This window comes from Sus scrofa, chromosome 14, assembly GCF_054392235.1.
Source record: "Sus scrofa isolate SSC_HxYL_T2T_F1_AM1 chromosome 14, Sscrofa_HxYL_maternal_Yorkshire_Landrace_v2.0, whole genome shotgun sequence".
In the NCBI taxonomy this organism is placed as follows: Eukaryota; Metazoa; Chordata; class Mammalia; order Artiodactyla; family Suidae; genus Sus; species Sus scrofa.
The window spans coordinates 54,357,248-54,380,592 of record NC_139396.1 but is presented as its reverse complement, the minus strand read 5'-3'; the positions used below and the strand labels follow the sequence as shown (position 1 = coordinate 54,380,592).

Sequence of the window (23,345 nt, the reverse complement as noted above, 5' to 3'; positions counted from 1 at the left end):
TTAATCTGGACCTGCCCATGTGAACACAACAAATTTTCACTAACGTGCCACCACCTGGCTTAACTTACTGGGTGTTTTGCACTCACCTCTTCCAGAAGCCTTTGTTTGAGCTCTCGTTCCGTCTCCAGCTTCTGCTGTAAACTTCGGGCATTCATTTCAAGCATGGCGTGTTTCTTCTCCAGGTCATTGAGCTGGACATTTGGAAAAATTGGCCGTGATCCCACATTTAGGAATGTTAGATGCTGACGACTTTTGCAAATACCCACAAACTTTCACAGGTAAAGGAGAATCAAGTTCTAAAGGTCAGGACATAAACATTGGTTTGTAAATGGATATCACAAATGTCCATGTCACGGATAAGCCTTGTGTAGGTTATTCCATGAGGATAATATTTCTAAGGGGTGGGTCACATAGACAGCAGTGACAGATTCTAGGAGGATGACTTCAAGAATTTATTCATCTGGTGTACTTTGGCTGAATTAAATAATCATAGGCTGAATGCTTACTACTCGCACAGGATAATGTCAGGGGCTTTGGGATCAAAGGATAGAAAAGCCCCCTCAATGATCCAACAAGTCACAAAGGCAGAGGGTGGCCCATAACTAGACATGCACACGAATGGTGACGGCGTTGCCAGGTGACAATTTTGCTACGAGGTGTGGAGAAGAAAATATTCATCCTGAGTGACCAGTCATTAAAGAGATGAAGGGATGAGAAGGTCTGGAGTCTTAAAGGACTGGTAGAACTTGGGTATGGAGGACTGTAAGAACAGTCGGAAAAAAGGTATCATTCGAGCTAAACACAAAAGGGTTCATTCATCTCTAAGTAATATATTTATTTTCCTCATTTTTTTTTAACAACAAAAAAAAGTCAATCCCAAGAAATGCAGGAATATTCCTCTAGCCTTGAATCCGATAAGTTAATTTCTATGAAATTCTGGTAAGAAAATCATGCTGGCTGTCCATAAAGATTTATGTTCATCACAATGTTATTTATAATGGCAAAAAAAAAAAACTGGAAGAAGCTCAAAGCTGCAACACAAGTGGAATGATTAAAATAGATGCCGCTGTGTAATTGATGTTTCTAGAACTACATGTTCAAAATATATTCACTAATCTGAGAAAAGCCTCTGATTGTGTGATGTTTAAAGAAAAAGAGATGTAAAGCTGTTTATACAGTAAGAACCTAAGTTTATAAATAAATAAATATACACACACACATATATTTTTAAACCTATCATGCAAAGAAAAGACTACAAATACATTCACCAACATTAACAGTGATGACAGATTACCAGTCATTTTTTTCCTTTGCTTTTCTGTAGTTTCTCTGTCTTCCACAATGACTGCAAATAATCATTTTTATCATCACGACATTACAAAGAGCTACACAAAATTAAGAGGTCAGATTACTACTTTATATTATGTGTGTGTGAAAAAGCACGTAGGTTACTTATTTATTTTTTGCTTTTTAGGGCCGCACCCACAGCACATGGAGGTTCCCAGGCTAGGGGTACAATCGGAGCTAGAGCTGCCGGCCTATGCCACAGCCATGGCAACACCAGATCCAAGCCGCGTCTGCGACCTACATCACAGCTCACGGCAACACCAGATCCTTAACCTACTGAGCGAGGCCAGGGATCGAACCTGCAACCTCATAGTTTCTAGTTGGATTCATTTCTGCTGCACCGCAACGGGAACTCCAAAAAGCACGTGGGTTATGAGTCTGTGTGTACATACAAGGAATTTCTCTGATCTTCACTTCTGTTATCTATAACACTGAAGCACCTACTCTAAATCTCTTATAAGATTATTAGATACAAATCTCCCTAGGAGTTCCCTTGTGGCACAGCAGGATGAAGATCTGGCGTTGTCCCTGCAGCTGCTGGGGTTGATGCTGTGGTGCAGGTTCGATCCCTGGTCCAGCAACTTCCACATGCTCAGGTGCAGCCAAAACAAAACAAAACTCTCCCAACCCTGATGCATGGTTTTGTAAAGGTGGCGCAGCAAGCGGACAAGGACAGTAAGGGCATATATCTGGCGCAAGATGCTGAGGACCTGCACCTTCCTCAGATCCCATCCTGTGGACTGAAAACTCTAGAGGCTGAGGGGCTCCCTGTCACTGCAGCAGTGGAGCGAGCTTGGTCCTCACCACCCCGCACTTTCACAGATGCTCGACATTCACGAAAGCATCTGCATACCAAATGCCAGCAAGCAAGAGCCCCATGCACCCAGAGCTAAACGTGGACCTCAGGGCCAGTAGATGTTAAGAAATCACTGACCAGGAGGGAGGGGACATGGACAGAGGGTTTGGGGTGGGTAGATACAGACTGTTACATTTAGAACGGATGGGTGATGGGGCCCTGCTGTACAGCACAGGAAACTGTGTCCATTCTCTTGGGCTAGAACATCAGAAAGATGGAAAAAAAAAAAACAACAAAAAAAAAACCAACGTGTGTATGGGTGAGCGGCTGGGTCACTTTGCTGTACAGCAGAAATTGAAGGAACATTGTAAATTAACTATACTTTAATTTAAAAAAAAATTTTTTTTAAATCACTGACCAACTGTGAGACCCCAGGACCCACCACACACCACTGCCAACCAAAGGTGTCCCATGAGAAAGCACAGCTGTTGTGACTTGATGAGCAAATGCAGGTTTATGAAATGTGGTGACCACGGATCACATCTGAATCTGCATCAGGTGTACCTGTGAGAAAAAGGATGTACAAACGTTTACCTAAGAGGAGGAAGGGACAGGTGCTGACCTTGTCGGAGAGGCTCTCAGCTTTCAGCTTCTGTTCCTTGAGAGCCTGCTGCAGGGCCAGAATCTCGGCCTTGTGCTCCTTGACCGCCAGCTCCACCACCTGGCGAGACTCGGTGATCCGCTGATCAGCCCTCGCCCTGTAGGGAAGCACAGGCTGCTTTCAGAAGCCCCACCACACAGACCTGGATGAAGGGAGCTGGGCCGGTTCGGATCCCGAGCAACAGACTGTGGGCTGGAGAGAGGCCCAACCCTGGCTCTTTGTTCCAAATGACGTCCTGTTCTCTGACTGTGTACAGAGGGAAGATCTGACCCACTTTTGGCCCTGGGTAAAAATATGCTTAGCAGGTCAAGTTTCTGCATCTGTGGTCTTGGAAAGGCTGAAGGGGACAAGGCATTTCTCCAGATGCAGCTGGGCTGAATAGGCTGGGTCGAGACTGTTACAGCCCGTATGGGAGTGACGATGGAATGGAATCCCGCTGAAGGAACACGGGGTGCAGGGGACATGGGAGACCACCCTGAGCAAACACTTCCACTCCTTAAAGTATATACAAGAAGTGAAGGGAGTTACCACTGTGACTCAGCAGTAACGAACTCGACTAATATAATGAGGAGGCAGGTTTGATCCCTGGCCTCACTCAGTGGGTTAAGGATCTGATGTTGCCATGAGCTGTGGTGTAGGTTGCAGATGCAGCTTGGATCCTGCGTTGCTGTGGCTCTGGTGTAGGCCGGCAGCTACAGCTCCAATTCTACCCCTAGCCTGGGAACCTCCATGTGCCACAGATGTGGCGCTAAAAACCAAAAAATAAATAAAAGTGTTGGGGGGGGGTGCTCCTCGGGAAGTTCAAACTTCAGTGTGATGAATGAGCCTGCCAATAAGGCTAGAGAGTAGAAAATCTGGAAGCCAGCCAGAAGGCTCACTTCCCCTCCCCCACTGGGGCCATATGTTTTGCTGCTTCCAGCCCTGGGCTTGGGTGGTTTCCTCCACTGGCAACCCTCCCCTTCCTTATCCCACAAACCAACTCTTCCTCAGGCCAACAGAAAACCTGCCCCAATTTTCCCCTCAGAAGTAACCTCTCCTCATTCCACACCCAAAGCATAAATGTCCTTCCCGCCTGGCACAGCCCACTCATCTTAGGTGATAAATAGTTCAATGCATGGTTTCTCTCCTCTGCTAGACTCTTAGCCTCTTGAAGACGAGAATCAAGAATTATATTATTCTCATCTCAGACCCCACATACTACCCAAACAGAGGGGGTGGGGAGGGCACGACTGCTCCTGAAAGCATACCTGAAATGTCCCCCTGAGCACAGCCCATAATTACATGTTCCAAGTGGGGCTGTGTATTTCTTGATGCTACAGTGGATTCTGAGGGACTCAAGAAACAGCTGAAACAGGAGCTGGACTTGAGGGTGGGAGGGAGGGAGTCTGTGTCAAAGCAAAGCGGCCAGAACAGTGACTGAGAATGGGGGGGTGGGGAGGGGGCAAGAGCCCAGAAGGAAACGGCAACGGGAGGTCTGAAATCAGCAGCCCCCTCATGTTGCCAAATACCCTGAATGGGAAAATGTGCCAAAGGGGAATATGTCTACCAGTTGCTCTTAAAATTTATAGGTTCTCTCTGCTTCCAGCCTTCTCTGGATTCACTGATTTAGCATAGATTCTATACCCAAGACAATAATGAGTGTCCTATGGTCAAGCCAATGAGGGAAATACCTAAATGAGCCTGCTAGAGTCCAGAAAATGACACATATTTCCACGTAGAGTTTGTCTTGCTTACGGAAGTCAGAGTATGGCAGGAAGGAAGGTTTCAGAGGAAGGTGTTATTAGCGGGGGTATGGACGATGGATAGGATTCAGCTGGGCAGACAAGAAGCCTTGGGGTATTACTAGCCCATAGGGTGGCTCTGCGTCAAACTAAGAAAGGCACGTGTTCATCAGGACCATTTACTTTTATCTGTCGTCAGCTGCTGTCATAATAAACTGGTTCTGTTAGAACAAAACATTTTCCTGCCATGAGCTGTTCAACTGTCATAATAAATCTTCAACTCTCTGATGTCTTCTGTGTAAACAGCACCCCCAGCGCTATGTGGTACACAACCTGCACGACTGTGACCCTGGCAGGAAGGGAATTCGATGCTAGAAGAGCTGGGAAAGGCAGAGGAAAGATGCCACCTGAACTTGTGATTGTTATTTCCTACCAAGAAGGGGAAAAAAATTAAAAATAAACTATTCTTATAGAGCAGCTGTTCTCAACTGGGGGCAACTTTGCCCCACCCCAACCCAGGGGACACTGGGCAATATCTGGAGACATTTTTGGTTATCACAATGTGAGGAGGAAGCAGCTACTGGGATTTAGTGGGTCTAATCCAGGGATGCTGCTCAACCTCCTAAAATGAACAGATCAGACTGACAAGAAAGGACGATCCAGCCCGCACTGTCCATATGCCAAGTGGACCAGCCCTGGTGTGGAGAGAAGACTTGCACCGCACATGACCAGGAGCAAAATGGTGATGGTTCTGCTATGTGGTCACAATAAGAAATTTGAGCAACGAGTGTCTCAAAGAAAGCACTGAGCAAAAACAAAAACCCAATAAACAATTAAACATTAGTTTAAAAAAAAAAAAAAAAGAAAGAAAAGAAAAGAAAGCAAGCAGTGAGCTATTCACCCTACTGACTCCAAGGCCTCTTCTTGAGGTAATGGGTCACCATTCCTGCCAACTGGTGCTGTCTGTCTTTACAACAGGGATGACCAACCCATCCTGGTTTGCACAAGGGTCTCCCATTTTAACACTGGAAGTCTTATGGCCCACGACACTCCTGGACAAGCTGGGACAACTGGTCACCCCTGTTGGTGACTCTGGAGTGGCTCCTGCTGCCATCACCTGCCACTGGTTTTCCCATCAACAGGAAGTCCCACCTGCTCTGCTTCTCAGTGTCCAGCATCCTCTGCAGCTCTCGAACCCGACACTCAAACTGGGACTTCTCGTCACCAAGAACGCTCCTCCATGCCTCCCACTGCCTCTCCTTCTCCAGCAGCTCATCGTTCAGGGCCTCCAGATCCATGACCTGCTCCTCCAGCATCGTGCACGTGGTCTTCAGAGCCTCCATCGTCTGCAAATCAGGACCATTGAGCTGTGCCTCGCAGAGGACGAGGGCTTCCTGGATATTGCTTTTGTCTGACTGGTTTCCGAAAAGCACACGTTTCTAACTACAGTCTGAAACACAGATTATCTTTCTCTCTGACAGATTGAGAGGACCAGACAAGAAGAGATGAAAGGCCACCACCTTATAGAAAGAGCCCAGAGGAAGGCCAGGAAAAAAGAGACCACACTTAAAAATAAAGTGGCCCACAGAAGCATTCTATTCTATTTTGAATGGTTTTAAATCAAAATTAAGAATGACTACACAGGAGTTCCCTTCGTGGCTCAGCGGCTCAGCAGTTAACAAGCTGATTAGTATCCATGAGGACACGGGTTCGATCCCTGGCCTTGCTAGTGTGGTAAGGATCCGGCGTTGCCATGAGCTGTGGTGTAGGTCACAGATGTGGCTCGGATCTGGTGTTGCTGTGGTTGTGACATAGGCCGCAACTGTAGCTCTGATTAGATCCCTAGCCTGGGAACCTCCATATACCATAGGTGTGGCCCTTTAAAAACAAAAAAGAATGACTACACACTTCTAAAAACCATATTTAGGAATTCTCTGGTGGCGCAGCAGGTTAAGGGGTTGCCACTACACCAGCTGGGTCACTGCTGTGGTGTGGATTTGATACCTAGCCCAGGAACTTCTGCATGCTGTTGGCACGGCCTAAATAAAAACCATTTTTTTAAACACATAAGCCTTCGAAACACAGACAGGATTATAAAGAAGCGCCATTGTTCTGGACAGGCTCAGTCTTAGGAGAGAAGTAACAGACAACGCAAAAATCTAAAGAAGCAGAGTTCCCTTGTGGCTCAGTGAGTTAAGGAACTGGCACTCTCACTGCAGCAGCTTGGGTCGCTGCTGCAGCACAGGTTCAACCCCTGGCCTGGGAACTTCCATATGCTGCAGGTGCTGCAAAAAAAAAAAAAAAAAGAAAGAAAGAATCTAAAGGGGCTCCAGGTTTTTTTGGGGGGGGCTCTGACATGATTTACGATGCTTACTTGCTTCTGGCTGGTGAGCTGCATTTCCCTCTCTGTGATCTCGCGGCGGAGGTGGTCCACTTCACTTCTCAGCTGTACAATCTCGTCGTTGGCACCCGAGGCCTCGTCGAGTTGTTTGGACAAGTAGAAGTTTTGGTTGTTGAGCTCGGCATTGTCCTCCGTCAGCTGGTTGAGCTGCTCCTCCAGGTCTGTGATTACCTGACAGAGGATAGGAGTTGGTGACGACGTCCAGCACGGTGGTTCTCAAGGCGAAGTGGCTTCTAGAGCCATCAACAGCTGAACCCACAAGACACGGACAGTCATCATGCAGGTCCCATTGCCCATCCAACTCCCTGGAGTCAAACCCGAGCTCCCACACCCGCCCCCTCAGTGCTCAAACGCACATCTGCTGTGGGAGAAAAAAAGAAACATCTCTGGTTCTTTCTAACACAGGATTCATCAGGAAAATATGGCGAGAGCAAATCCATCAAAAGTGACTGCCACGTGGAAGGGGCAACTTTCTTTTTTTATTACTGAATGAATTCATTACTTTTGTAGTTGTACAATGATCATCACAATCCAATTTTATAGGATTTCCATCCCACAACCCCAGCGCATCCCCCCACCCCCCAAACTGTCTCCTTTGGAGACCGTAAGTTTTTCAAAGTCTGGGAGTCAGTATCTGTTCTGCAAAGAAGTTCATTCTGTCCTTTTTGCAGATTCCACATGTCAGTGAAAGCATTTGATGTTGGTGTCTCATTGTATGCCTGAGAAAGGGGCAACTTTAAATGAGATCAAGTTCATGGACAATGACAGAAGGTGGAAAATGCAAACTGAGGAAAGAGGGACAGTAAAGAGACTGGCATCCCAATCAGCTAATTAAGCTAAAAATACTCAGCACACCGTCTATAAGACAGGATCATTAGAGATAGTCTTAGAAAGCCAAATAAAGTTCTTATCAAGGAAGACTGAGTGAAGGACACTAAGAGTTATTTTAATAGTATCTCGAGCAATCCATTTAATTTTGTGCAACAAAAGAGCAAAAAAAAAAAAAAAATTTAAGGGATACTCAGAGTAATCCTCAACATATCATACTATATGAAGGCATCACTTTAAATGGCTCTTATTATACAGTCAAGCTATCAGAAAATGGGAAGGCATGTATAGGAAATTGTCGTTTTACTGAGAGATTTAATCTGGTTTTGCTAAATTATTTCACTGCTCAATGGCAGAATGACTTCAATTTCAGTGCATTTAAGCTTTCCTGTTCTCTTTGCTGAGCTTTAGAACCAGCGCTGGCAGAGAGCTTTTATATAGAATACTTTAGAAGTTTAAGGGCAATTTTCTAATAATAGTTGGAATGAGACACACAGGCAGTAAATTAAATTTTATGTAACAAAAAGGAGTAAATTAAAAGGCAATGCCTCTGAGCCTACAGTTACTAATTGTTTCCCATTTTTCAAACCAAGAGAAGACTGAGTTTCTGAAACATTGCCACTGTTTCCATGACTAATTCCCTATTTGAACCCCCTTTGATTATCAATTAAAAAAGAGAAATCTTCCCGGGCACACAGAATTAAAGAACATCAATTAAGTAGATCTGTTCAATGTGGCTTAGAAAACACAGCTTTTCATTTTGTTAACTGAGCTGATGAGCTTTTAATGCAGTAAGTGGTCTAGTAATTTGTATTTTAATATCAAAAGCCATGGTAATTCCTAATGTACTTGTTTGAGGAATGCTCTCAACTACAGGACGGGGAATAAAGATTATCTGCTCAGGTTCTTGGCTAAAATTCCTTCTTGATCGGGGAGAAAAAAATAAAGGAAACAACTGCAAGTCCATCATTCCTAGCAGGCAGCTCTGCTTCATGGGGGTCCCTGTATGGTGACCTGGTTCAATCTCCTGAAAGCAGAAACAATAGATAACGATGCCCAGCAGTTCAAAGGGTCTCTTTCCTATAAGGAGTAAACCCATTTCTTTTTTTAAAATTTTTTTAATTTTTATTTTTTTGCTTTTTAGGGCTGCACCTGTGGCACATGGAGGTTCCCAGGCTAGGGGTCGAATCAGAGCTACAGCTACAGCTGCCGGCCTACACCCCAGCCACAGCAACACCTGATCCATCCTCATGGATACTAATCAGATTCTTAACCCGCTAAGCCGTAGTGGGAACTCCAGTAAACCCATTTCTTAGGACAGTTTACCTCCTGGACTGCACATGCCTCCACCTTCTACCTCTGCCCCAAAGGAAAACAAGACTTGATGAGGCAAACTGGCCCTGGAAGCCGTGCTATAAAAATGGGTTCTGGAATCCCAAATGAGCCTCCTGGAACTTTGCTGGGCTAGTCTCTCCATCTGTGACCTGAGGTAAATACTATATTGACCACTTCCCTTGATACTGTTTTCATGTTGTGGATTTTTCTTGCATGCTGTTCTATTTTAATGCATTGTGTGACATATAAGGGATAAAAAGTAGTGACCAAGATGTTGAGGCATCCATATTCTCTCTTGAAGAGCAAAAAGACCTCAGAAAATCTATCCACATAAGGCTACATACACCACCGAAATCATTTGCTTGCCATTCAAAGACATATGTAAGCCTTTGGGCTCCTACTCCTTTTCTTTGAATCATGAAGAAAAATGCAATTCGTGATAAGCCCATTTCTGCCACCTCATCTCCTCCCAAAATTAGATGATAAATTGCGAAAAAGGAAACGCGCAGAAAAAGCCAGTGAGGTGCCAAGATTATTACACTCCCTTCAGCTGAAATGGGGCCATTGGATTTGAAAGGGTCCTTCTGTTTCCTTGCTGTCATCCCGTTTTCAGGGGGTCTCCTGTCTCTGATTTCTATTTACAGGGTGTGACGTTTAGCTCTGTATTTTTGCCATCATTTCTCTTTTGCCTGTTTGACAAGAGGAGGATTGTGTGTTTGCATGAAGCATCCTAGGCCTCATTAAAGCAAGTTAACTCATTCAGACATTTTATATCTTCTTTCTGCCCAAGCCATAACTCGTTTAGCTTGTGACTGTTTCAAGTTGCTGGAAATGTGTATTATGTGTTAGACACACCCACCCACACACAGATATTGAACTGACTCGAGACACAGCCAGTAAATCAATGATCTCCATGGTTTGGAGGGGAAAAGTATAATAATGGGCAATCTGTGATTTGGCAGCAGGTTATAGGCAAGGAAAATTCTTAGGTCTCCTTTGTGTTCAGGGACATATTCTCTTCACACGGAAGGCAAATGATTTGTTTTCTATCCTAGGAGTCTGTTAACCTTTCAACGGTAAGGAAAGAAGGTAGGAAAGATATACACTGAAAGGCTGATTCCATCTTAGTGGCAAAAAGATGAATGAGAGAGCTTCATAATGCAAGGGCCAGCAGAACTCTCACACATGCTGTTTTTCTAGATAAGAGATCTTGTTACAATTCTCACAGAAAAGAGGGATACAAAAAAATACCTACTCTCAGGGTCCAAAAAAAATTTTTTTTTTAAAAAATCTCTTTTAGGGGCTATCTGTGGCTTTCCATGCAAACCTCATGGTTTGGAGATAGATAAATGTTACCTCTTACACCTGACTGGGAGGCCAGCAAAGGGAACATTACCTGGTAACTGGGGGTGAAGACACCAGCCAGACAGTGAGCATCAGGCTAAAAAGACATAGGGCTGCTGGCCTATTTTAATGCCTCATTCCTTCTTGAAGGCAGCTATTTGCATATTATTTATTTTTAATCTTATAGCTGACAGATTGATTCATAATTAAAACCGAGTCATATGTTTGCCTACCAACTTCTCTCCAAAACAGACTTAGGTAGGGTTGTAGGTGCCAGATTGAATCAAATCTTTTTTTAAAATCTCTTCAAAATAGAGAAATGGTCCGAGCTTGAAAATCTTACTGCTCGTGAGCTTTTGAAAAGCTGCGAACGGGGAGCCCCCATCAATTGAGCTATTACAGGAGTTCCACCAGTAACGAAGATGACGTTTCTCAGCACCAATGAGAAAGGAACATCGATCACCTTCGTTGCAAGTGTCTGTAAAGCAGCCTTTGAACCTGAAAAGATATAACTGAGATCTGCTATTGCTGCCAAAAGCTGTTCTATGGATAAGCAATGAGGTCCTGTTGTAGAGCACAGAGAACTATATTCAATCTCTTGGGATAGACCATGATGGAAGATGATATGGGAAAAAGAATGTATGTATATGTATAACTGGATCACTTTGGTGTACAGCAGAAATTGGCACAACCATGTAAATCAAATATATTTTTAATTTTTAAAAAAGTTGAAACTCTCATTTATAAAAAAAAAGTGGTACTTTCCCAACTTTTATAAGGAGCAGAACCATTTTCTAAACAAGATTCTGTTGTAAATCCAATATAATGAAATAAGAGTAGTAATCTAACACCATTTAGCACTTTCTATGGACCAGGCCCTGTATGAACACTGATGCATCATCTAATTCTTGCAGGAACCCATCATCAGGTAGGTATATATTACCAAGTTTCTGATTCTATGACTCAGTGATTCCCGGGTTTTACTATTTCTGAAATCTGAGTGTGTACTAGAACTAAGCAGCCCCTTCTCTTCCCTCATCCAGCCCCCGAAGAGCATCTACGAAATGAATGATGCATTTTACAATCACTGGTGTACTGGAATTGAGGACACATGATGTTGCCCCCATTTTATAGGCAAAGAAATGGAGGCTCAGGAGTATGACATCACATATCGGGGCCAATTGAGAATCTGAACCCAGTCTACCTGACTACAGAGCACACGGTCTGGACCATCAAGCCACCCAGCTGCCCTCGCTGAAATATGGGTGGGGATCACTTTCTTGGGCTCCCCTCCCACTGGGAAAGGCCCCCAAAGGCTTCTCCATGGAATGCGAAAGTAAGTCAAGGAAGGATTAGAAGCCACTCTGTTCTAGAAAAAGCAAATTTGAGGGATAAAGGGAATATCAGAGCCACATAAATAAGTAACCAAATGGGAGTTCCCATTGTGGCTAGCGGTAAAGAACCTGACTAGGATCCATGAGAATGTGGGTTCGATCCCTGGCCTCGATCAGTGGGTTAAGGATCCAGCACTGCCTCGAGGTCACTGACGTAGCTTGGATCTTGCATTGCTATGGCTACGGCTGTGACCGGCAGCTGTAGCTCTAATTCACCCCCTAGCCTGGGAATTCCCATATGCCAAGGGTGAGGCCCTGACAAAGCAAAAAAAAAAAAAAAAGAAAAAGAAAGAAAGAAACCAAATTTGTTCTACGCACTGGCATATTCTATTAACACTAAACTTCTGATTTTAAAAATGGGGGGAAGAGTTCCTGCTGTGACACAGTGGGACTGGTAACATTTCTGCAGCACCAGGACTCAGGTTCGAGCGCCAGCCCAGCATAGTGGGTAAAAAGATCTGGCATTGCTGTGCCTGCAGCATAGTTTGCAACTGTGGCTTGGATCTGATTCTTGACCTGGGAACTCCATATGCTACAGGGTGGCCAAAGAAGAAAAAAAAAGTATAAAAAATAAACCCAAGGGAGTTCCCGTCGTGGTGCAGTGGGTTAACGAATCCAACTAGGAGCCATGAGGCTGCGGGTTCGATCCCTGCCCTTGCTCAGTGGGTTAACGATCCGGCGTTGCCGTGAGCTGTGGTGTAGGTCACAGATGCGGCTCGGATCCTGTGTCACTGTGGCTCTGGTGTAGGCCGGTGGCTACAGCTCCGATTAGACCCCTAGCCTGTGAACCTCCCATATGCCGCAGGAGTGGCCCAAGAAATGGCAAAAAAGACAAAAAAAAAAAGCCAAAATTAAAAAAGAAATGTGAGAAGGGTAGATTACAAAGGCACATAAGGAGCTCATGACGGTGATGACTATGTTATTTTGATTGTTTTGGTGGTTTCACAGATATGCACACAATTTCAAAATTCGCAAGGTTATATTATTATACTCCAATTATCCCTCAATAAAGCTGTTTAAAAAAAAAGACTTAAAAAAAAAGCCTCCAGATGAATGGAACAGGATTGCTGATGTACACATTTAAAATGCATCCAAGTTTATTTTAGGAAAAAACAGTAAAGTTAAAAAAAAAAATCATACTGCTAAAATGATCTATATTTCATTCAGTGATCATTTAGGAGCATGTATGTAACATAAGCAAATAACTCTTGTGTAAAATAAGAAACCAAGACAATAAGAAACTGCTAAGTAAAGCAAGAGAGTGCATGAACAGAATACATCAATTCCTCAAGGAAGCGGGGGGAGAGTGGAGGAAATCAACAGATACTCCTAAGGCAGGCTCACCCCAGATCCAGCCATTGGCATCGGAAAATACGAACCTAAATTCCACCTGCCAGGTACTTCCTAGAGTCAAACAGAGGCACGTCCCAGGACCTAGCCACACCATATACACTGATGGTATATGCTCATCAGAGAAAAGGGTTTATAGCCGCCAAAGGATCTGCACGAGAGTCTATCTTAAGAGTTTTACTCCTACTAGAAACAATCCAAATGTCCATCAACAGGAGAATGGATAAATAAAGTTCGGTTCCATACATAGACTGGAAACACGACACCGTAAAAAAAAAAGAACAAAATCTTGACGGATGCGACAACATGGATGAACCTCCCAGACAATTTAAGGAACAAAAAGGCTAAACCCAAAGACTACATCCTCTATGATCCCATTTACATGAAGTTCAAGTACCCCTGGGCCAAGGATGCTGGCAGGAATAAGACAGGAGAGGGTCCTCTGGGAGCTGAACTGTTCTCTGTCTTGAGCTCTGCTATGGTTACACAAGTTGTCTCTACATGTACAAGTTCATTGAATTTTACCCTTCACATTAGTTACACTTCATGCACTTTATGCATTTTCTACCTAAATGAAGTGGGGAGAGCATATGCCAGCAGGACTTAATGTCCCGGGTATAACGGGTCAAGAGGAAAGAAGGGTTCATTACAGAAAATAAAGTATGTATATAGGTGGTGGTGGGGGGGTGTTTCTGGAAATTCACAGATGCACAGGATAGAAATGGAGCCCAGGTCACTGAGAAGTGACTAAGGAGCTAATAAAGCCATGAAAGGATCCGAGAAAGGAGGTAGAACTGTGAATAGGGACAACATCCCCACCTTCTGAAAGGGGTCTATTTTAATCCTTCACTCTGATCAAAAATAGACTTTGAGTTTCCACTGATCTTACCCTATTACATAACCTCTGAAGAATCCTCCTAGAATTGACTTCTTTCAATATAAATAACGTCTCCCAGAGAGTCCCAGATTCTGAATTTGCATGATGGAAAGCCGGATTGTGCCTGTTACAAAGTTAACATTTCTAGATTTCCTGGGAGAAGAACTTGTTGGTCATCCCTCTCTGGAGAGGTAGCAGGCTGGAAACATCTCACACCTGCAACTGCCCTTATTGTCCTGGGCCACGCTTGGGCAGAACCTTCGATACTGGAGGAGGGGAGCTCCCTTGGGACTTTTGTTGTAGCTGCTGAGACCTATGAGTGGTTCCACAGTGAGGATTATTTTGACCATTCCAACAAGCCTTCCCCAAACATGAAGGAGGGTTAACTTTAAAAACAAAACAAAAACAAAAAAACAAAAAAAAACAAAATAAATAAATAAATAAATAAAAACAAACAAACAAACAAAAAACTGTCAGGAAACCAAGACCTTGTAGTTATCTGAGGCTCCAAAATGCCCAGTTTGATCACTTTAACTCTGCCTCAAGCTGAAAGTTGGTATCAGAAATCAGTTGAGGCTATTATAAAGAGATGTCCCTCTTTCCTTCTCAGTGTTAGTTTCACATTATTCTCATCAACTTTGGTTAATACTCACAGTACAGCTGTTACGAAGGGCATCAAATTTGCGCTGGATTTCATCTCTATGTGCCTAAAAGGGAAGAAGTTGATTATAAATTTTTCATAGGGTGGAATACAATTCTACGTGCTATGGGCCAAATAAAGAAACTGGCTGTTTGCCTTAAAAAGCCAAGGATGCTGGCTGCAGCTGCCCCACCATTTTTTTTTCCCCAAAGAAAGAAATAATTAAGTCATACCCAACATGAGAAGTTATAGGAATGCACAATGCTATATTCACAACAATTAGGGTAGACAATACATCATACCTATACAAGTGTACTTAACATTCAGATTAAAACCTAAGGATGAGCAGAGGAAAAGAAAAAAAATGCAGGATGAAGTTTTTACTCTCCTTTATATGTCTTAATCCCCATTCTTAACCTTTTCCTCTTCCCTCCAACTGGTCACCCCCATCCCAGCCTACTCCCAAGACAGACAGACAGACACACACACACCACAGCAACAACAGCCAAGACAAAGTAGAGACTTTTTTTTTAATCCAAAGCTGCTGAGATTCAGAAACCCTGCGTAAATATTCAAGCAAATATAAAGGCTTTCTCCAAGGCAGAGGTGCATTAATTCAGTTGAAAAGGACAGTTTGAGTACCTACTACAAGGCAGACACATGGCAAGATATGGCATGTATGGTCTACACCTTTATTCTGGTGCAGCTGAACAGAAAATAAACAAGAGTGTGTGATTACACTATGAAGGAAAAGAAACAATGCCTGGCAAAAAAGAATAAGGGGGGAAAAAAGGAACTTCCTTAGGTGGGGTAGTCAAGGAGGGCTTCTCTGAAGAGGTGACATTTAAACTGAAACTGGCAGGATGATGAGTAGACAGCATGCAAACAACAGAAAAGAGCAGAGGGAGCAGCATCTGCAAAAATTTTAAGGCAAGAAAGGGTTTGATGCATTTGGGGAACAAAAAAAGGACCTGAGTGGCTAGAACAGATTTTAACACTTCGAGCTGTGACCCAAGAGTGAAGATGCCAAGTAGGATTTCTTTGTTTTGTTTTGTTTGTTTCTTTGCTTTTTGCTTTTTAAGCAGCACCTGTGGCATATGGAGGTTCCCAGGCTAGGGGTTAAATTGGAGCTGTATCTGCCAGCCTACACCACAGCCAGAGCAATGTCAGATCAGAGCCATGTCTACAACCTACACCACAGCTATGGACAACACTGGATCTTTAACCCACTGAGTGAGGCCATGAATCGAACCCACATCCTCATGGATACTAGTCAGGTTCGTAACCTGCTGAGCCATAATGGGAATTCCCTCTTTGGTTTATTTTGTCCAATGAAATTGAATAAAAAGGACGGATTAGAAAACATCAGAATGTACCTTAGATAGTAAAGGCAAGCACTGTTGTTGGAAACTCGTCTCAGATACATAATTGAACAAGTTTAAGTTGCTATCACTTGAAAGACTTAGCACAATTTTTAAACATTAAGAATAAAGGTACTGCTAATGACACAATGACATGTTTATGTCTATTTGATTCTGAAGTCATACATAGGCTATAAGATGCATCCTGATTAGCTACCCTAAAAATCAATAATAGGGAGACTGGGACAAGGTGGCAGAATAGAAGGGCTTAAGCTCACCTTCTCTCATGAAAACACCAAAATTACAACTAATTGTTGAACAACCATCAACAAAATAGACTAGAAACTATCAAAAAAAGATATCCTGCACCCAAGGGTTAAGAAGAAGCCACATCCAGATGGTAGGAGGGGTGCTTTCACAATATTGACAGTAAAGGTGATCCAAGATCTTAGGAAAATAACTGGAGGCAAAGATTGTTAAGTTACAAGAAATGTTATACAAAGAAATAGAGAAAATTTAAAGACTACACAAGCAGAGATTCAGAATACAATAACCAAAATAAAAAATTCACTTGAAGGAACCAATAGCAGATTACAGGAGACAGAAGACTAAGTAAGGTGGAAGACAAACTGGTGGAAATCAGTGATGTGGAAGAGAGTAAAGAAAAAAGAATGAAAAGAAATAATGACAGTCTAAGAAACTTCTGGGACAACTTAAAATGCACCAACATTCACATTATAGGGGTGCCAGAAGGAAAAAGAGGGAAAGGGCTAGAGAAAATATATGAAGAGCTAATAGTAGAAAACTTTCATAACATGGAGAAGGAATTACTCACTTAAATCCAGGAAGCACAACAAATACCATATAAAATAAACTCAAGGAGGAACACTGTGAGACACATATTAATCAAACTGACCAAAATTAAGGACAAAGAGAAAATACTGAAAGCAGCTAGGGAAAAGCAACAAATAACATACAAGGAAACCCCAAAAAGGTTATCAGCTGATCTTTCAGCAGAAACTCTGCAGCCCAGAAGGGAGTGGCATGATTAAAGTAATGAAAGGAAAAAACCACCAACCAAAAATACCCTAACCAGCAAGACACTCATTCAGATTTGAAGGAGAAATCAAAGCTTTGTAGACAAGCCCAAAGCTTAGAGAATTCAGCACCACAAAGCCAGTTTTACAACAAATGCTAAAGGAAGTTCTCTAGGTGGAAAAGAAATGGGCCACAACTAGGAAAAAGAAAATGACATATGAGAAGGCTCACTGGTAAAGGCAAACATACAGTAAATACAGGAAATCAAACATAAACAAATACAATACTGAAACCAGCAATCGTGAGAAGAGGAGGGTACAAATGCAGAATGCTGGAAATGCATTTGCAAGTAAGAGATCAGCAACTTAAAACAATCCTGTATATATATATACAGACTCCTACAACAAAACTTCATGGTAACTACAAACCAAAATAGATACACACACAAATAATAAAAAGCAATCCTAAAACAACTCTAAAGACAGTCATCAAACACAGGAGAAGAGAACAAGAGAAGGGAAGAAAAAAGACCAATAAAAACAAATCCAAAACAATTAATAAATGGCAATAAGAACAAACATATTAACAATAACCTTAAATGTAAATGGAATAAATGCTCCAACTAAAAGACATAGACTGGCTGGATGGATACCAAAAAAGACTCATATACATGTTGTCTATAAGAGACCTCCTTCAGTTCTAGAGACACATACAAAGTGAGAGGATGAAAGAAGATATTCCATGCAAACAGAAATAAAAAGAAAGCTGGAGTAGCAACACTCATATCAGACAAAATAGACTTTTAAAACAAATAATGTTACAAGAGACAAAGAAGGACATTACATAATAATCAAAGGATCAATCCAAGAAGAAGATTTAAAAACTGTAAATATACATGCACCCAACACAGGCACACCTCAGTATATAAAGCAACTGCTAACAGTCTTAAAAGGAGAATTGACAATAACACAGTAATGGTGGAGGACTTCAATATCCCACTTACAGCAATGTACAGGTCATCCAGACAGAAAATCAACCAAGAGTCAAGCCTGAAATGATGCATCAGACCAGATGGACTTAATAGATATTACAGAATATTCCATCCAAAAGCAGCGGAATACTCATTCTTCTCAAGGGCTCACAAAACATTCTCTAGAATAGATCACATTCTGGGCCACAAATCAAGACTTTGTAAATTTAAGAAAACTGAAATCTTATCAAACATCTTGTCCAACCACAAGCCTATAAGATTAGAAATCAATGACAAGAAAAAACTGCAAAAAACACAACACATGGAGACTAATCAACATGCTACTAAACAACCAATGGATCACTGAAGAAATCAAAGAGGAAATTAAAAAATACTTAAAGACAAATGCTAACCAGGACACAATGATCCAAAACCTATCAGATGCAGCAAAAGCAGTTCTAAGAGGGAAATTTATAGCAATACAAGCCTACCTGAAGAGACAAGAAAAATCTCAAATAAACAATCTAATCTTACACCTAAAGCAACTAGAGAAAAAAGAGGAAAAAAAAGTTAATAGAAGGAAAGAAATCGTAAAGATCAGCGCAGAAATAAATGGCAATATAAACAAAGAAAACAATAGAAAAGATCAATGAAACTAAAAGCTGGTTCTTTGAAAAGATCAGCAAATTGATAAACCCTTAGCCAGACTCATCAAGACAAAAAGAGAGAGGACTCAAATCAATAAAATTAGAAATGAAAAAGAGGTTATAAAGGACATCATAGATATGCAAGGGATAAGAGACTACTTCAAGCAACTATATGCCAAGAAAATGACAACCTAGAAGAAATGGACAAATTCGTAGACAGGTACAATCTTCTAAGACTTAACCAGGAAGAAATAGAAAAGATGAATGGACCAATCACAAGTACTGAAATTGAAACTGTGACTTAAAAACTTCCAACAAACAGAAGTCCAGGCTTTGCAGGCAAATTCTACCAAACATTCAGAGAAAGGTCAACTCCTATGCTTCTGAAACTCTTCTAAAAAACTCCCAATCTCCCTCCATGAAACCACCATCACCCTGACACCAAAACCAGACAAAGATATCACCAAAAAGAAAGAAAGAAAATTACAGCCCATATCAATGACGAACACAGACACAAAAATCCTCAATGAAATCTTTTAAACTTTTAATAAAGGATCATACATCATGATCAAATGGGATTTATCCCAGAGATGCAAGGATTCTTCAATATATGCAAATAAACCAGTGGGATACATCACATTCACAAATTAAAGAATAAAAACCACATGATCATATCATTTGATGCAGAAAAAGCTTTTGACAAAATCCAACACCTATTTCTGATTAAAAAAACAAACAAACAAACAAACAAAACCTCCAGAAAGTGGGCATAGAGGGAAACTACATCATCATAATAAAGGCCATATGTGACAAACCCAAGCTAAAATTATTCTCAGTGTTGAAAGCTGAAAGAATTCACAGTAAGATCAGGAACAAGACAAGGATGTCCACTTTTGCCACTTTAATTCAACATGGTTTGGAAGTCCTAGCCACAGAAATCAGAGAAGAAAAAGAAATAAAAGGAATCCAAATTGGAACGGAAGAATTAAAACTATCACGGTTTGCAGATGACATGATACTATACATAGAAAATTCTGCAGATGCTACCAGAAAACTGTTAGATCATCAGTGGAATTGGTAGAGCTACAGAATATAAAATTAATACACAGAAATCTATTTCATTTCTATATACTAACAATGAAAGATCAATAAGAAATTAGGAAGATATCAGAGTTCCCACTGTGGCTCAGTGGTTAGCAAATCCGACTAGGAACCATGAGGTTGAGGGATCGATCCCTGGCCTTGCTCAGTGGGTTAAGGATCTGGCATTACAGTGAGCTGTGATATAGGTCACAGACGCAGCTCAGATCCTGCATTGCTGTGGCTCTGGCATAGGCTGGCAGCTACAGCTCTGATTAGACCCCTAGCCTGGGAACCTCCATATGCCATGGGAGTGGCTCAAGAAATGGAAAAAAGACAAAAAAAAAAAAAAAAAAAGAAAGAAATTAGGGATACAATACTATTTACCATCACATCAAAAGGAATAAAACACCTAGGAATACACTTACGTAGAAAGAAACAAACAAAACCTGTACTCTGAAAACTATAAAACTCAATATTGTCAAAATGACTACCCAAGGCAATCTACAGATTCAATACAATCCCTATCAAATTACCAATAGCATTTTTTCACAGAACTAGAATACAAAATTTTAAAATTTGTTTGGAAACAAAAGACCTGAATAGTCAAAGCAATCCTGAGAAAGAAAAATGGAGCTTCAGGAATCAGGTTCCCTGACTTCAGACTAGACTACAAAGCTAAAGTCATCAAAACAGTATGGTACTGGCACAAAAAAAAAACAGAAATACAGACCAATGGAACAGGACAGAAAGCCCAGAAACAAACCCATGCACCTATGTTCAACTAATCTATGACAAAGGAGGCAAGAATATACAATGGAGAAAAGACAGCCTCTTCAATATGTGGTGCTGGGAAAACTGGACAAGTACATGCAAAAGAATGAAATTAGAACATTCTGTAAAACCATACACAAAAATAAACTCAAAATGGATTAGAGACCTAAATGTAAGACCAGATACTATAAAACTCTTAGAGGAAAACACAGGCAGAACAGTCTCTGACATATACTGTAGCAATATCTTCTCAGATCTACCTCCTAAAGAAAATAAAAACAAATATAAAGAAATAGGACCTAATTAAACTTAAAAGTTTTTGCACAGCAAAAGAAACCATAAACAAAACAAAAAGACAACACACAGACTGGGAGAAAATATTATTTGCAAGTGAAGCAACTGACAAGGGATTAATCTCCAAAATATAGAAACACCTCCCAAAGCTCAATACCAAAAAAATAAGCAACCCAATCAAAAAATGGGCAGAAGGTCTAAACAGACATTTCTTGAAAGGAGACAAACAGATGGCCAAAAAAACACATAAAGCACATGAAAAGATGCTCAACATCACTAATAATTAGAAAAATGCATATCAAAACTACTATGACGAACCACCTTATACCAGTCAGAAGGGCCATCATCAAAAAGTCTACAAACAATAAATGCTGAAGAGGGTACAGAGAAAAGAGAATCCTCTTTCAATGTTGGTGGGAATCTAAATTGGTGTAACCACTATGGAAAACAGTATGGCAGTTCCTCAAAAATCTAAACACAAAACTACCATATGAGCCAGCAATCCCACTCCCCTGGGCATCTATCTGGAGAAAACCATAATTTGAAAAGATACATGCACCCCAATGTTTACTGCAGCAATTTAAAACAGACAAAACATGGAAGCACAAAACATGGAAGCATATGCATGGAAGTATATATATACAATGGAATATTAGCCATAAAAAAGAATGAAATAATGCCATTTAGAGCAACATAGATGGACCTAGAAATTATCGTACTAAGTGAAGTTAGATAATGAAAGACAAATATCACATGGTATCACTTATATGTGGAATCTTTAAAAGGGATACAAATGAATTTATTTGCACAACAGAAACAAACTCACAGACTTTAAGAAACTTACGGTTACCAAAGGGAACAGGTTGTGGGGGAGGGCAGAATGGACTTGGGGTTTGGGATTGGCACATGTGCATTGGAATGACTGGCCAACAGGAACCTGCTGTACAGCACAGAGAACTCTACCCAATATTCTGTGATAATCTATTTGGGAAAAGAATCTAAAAGAGAATGTGCATATATGTATACCAGTCAGAATGGCCATCATCAAAAAGTCTACAAACAATAAGTGCTGAAGAGGGTGCAGAGAAAAGGGAATCCTCTTTCACTATTGGTGGGAATCTAAACTGGTGCAACCACTATGGAAAACAGTATGGAGGTTCCTCAAAAATCTAAACACACACCAAGTACCATATGATCTAGCAATCCCACTCCTGGGCATCTATCCTGAATCACCTTTTTATACAGCATAAATTATCACTCTCTTGTAAATCAACTATACTTCAATGAAACTTTTTTTTTTTTTTAACTTTTTAGGGCCACACTTGAGGCATATGGAAGTTCCCAGGCTAGGGGTCAAATTGGAGCTGCTGCTGCTGGCCTATGCCACAGTCACAGCACTATAGGATCCTTAACCCACTGAGTGGGACTGGTGATAGAACGTGAATCTTCATGAATACTAGTCTCATTCTTAACCCATTGCTCCACAACAGTAACTCCCAATAATAAAAGACTTTTTAATGAAAAAAAAAAAGAAAAAAACTCAATGAAATACAGTATAAATGTTCCCTTTCATTAGACTGCAAGGTAAAATGTATTCTTTTGTGGGTTGTTGCCACATGAATTTTGAACACCACTGGCTAAAGCACAGCCAAAGGGGGAAAATGATGATGCCCAGGATGATAATAAAGTGTCAGACCTGGAACAAGAAACTTGATGGCCCAGAAAAGAGTTTGGGTATCATTCAAAAATGCAATTAACTGAAGGCCAAAAGAGACTTTAAGATGCAGAGTGACATGATCTGGGTGTCATTTTGTGGATGCTGTAGGAAAAATAGATCAAAACAGGACAAATGTAGAAGGACATTAGAAGGACATGAGAAAACCACTGAGGAGGTTGTTGCTGTCCTTCAAGGAAGAGAGGATAGTGGCTTGTAGTAGGATGATGTTAAATGATGGAAGTGGATCAAGGTGGGATCTCTTTTGGAAGCAAAGTACTAAGACCTGATGATGGACAGGGGGGCTGAGAAACAGGATAAAATAGAAAAAAGTCAAAGAGAAAAGAAGGATGCATTAACGGACTTTTGATTTGAGAGAAAGTGGATTACAGCACCATTTGCTTAGCTATGAAAGCTCAAAGAAGAATGCAGTTTGGGGCAGAGGAAAGTGTCCTCTTTAAAAAAAAAAATTATACATGGATATTAGTCTCCAACAAAGGGCTATATGACAAGTTAAAAAATTCAGCACCTAATTTAGCTGTGATGTATTCTATAACATGTCTATTTTGCCATAAATTAATAGTATAAGTTTATAACAGCAGATTAGACACTGCAGGACAAAAAATGATTACAGAACTTGAAGTCATAGCAACAGATACTATTCAAAATGAAATAAAGGAAAAAAAAGACTTAAAAAATGAACAGAGCATCAATGGACCATGAGATAACTCAGAGGAGCCTGATATCATGTAATCAGAATCCCTGAAGGGGGG

At 41.3% G+C, this 23,345-nt stretch overlaps 1 protein-coding gene across 39 annotated transcripts in view; it reads right to left on the bottom strand.

Moving 5' to 3' along the window:
* The window catches only part of CIT (citron rho-interacting serine/threonine kinase), a 176,147-nt gene that overhangs the window by 30,086 nt on the left and 122,716 nt on the right, over positions 1-23,345 (bottom strand). For all 39 annotated transcript variants that reach the window (XM_021073543.2, XM_021073545.2, XM_021073548.2 and 36 more), the window contains 5 exons: positions 14,708-14,761; positions 6,900-7,097; positions 5,678-5,871; positions 2,766-2,901; positions 87-191 (listed from right to left, as the gene is read on the bottom strand). In XM_021073543.2, coding sequence (XP_020929202.1) covers positions 87-191; positions 2,766-2,901; positions 5,678-5,871; positions 6,900-7,097; positions 14,708-14,761 — 687 coding nt within the window. The remainder of the gene's footprint in view (positions 1-86; positions 192-2,765; positions 2,902-5,677; positions 5,872-6,899; positions 7,098-14,707; positions 14,762-23,345) is intronic.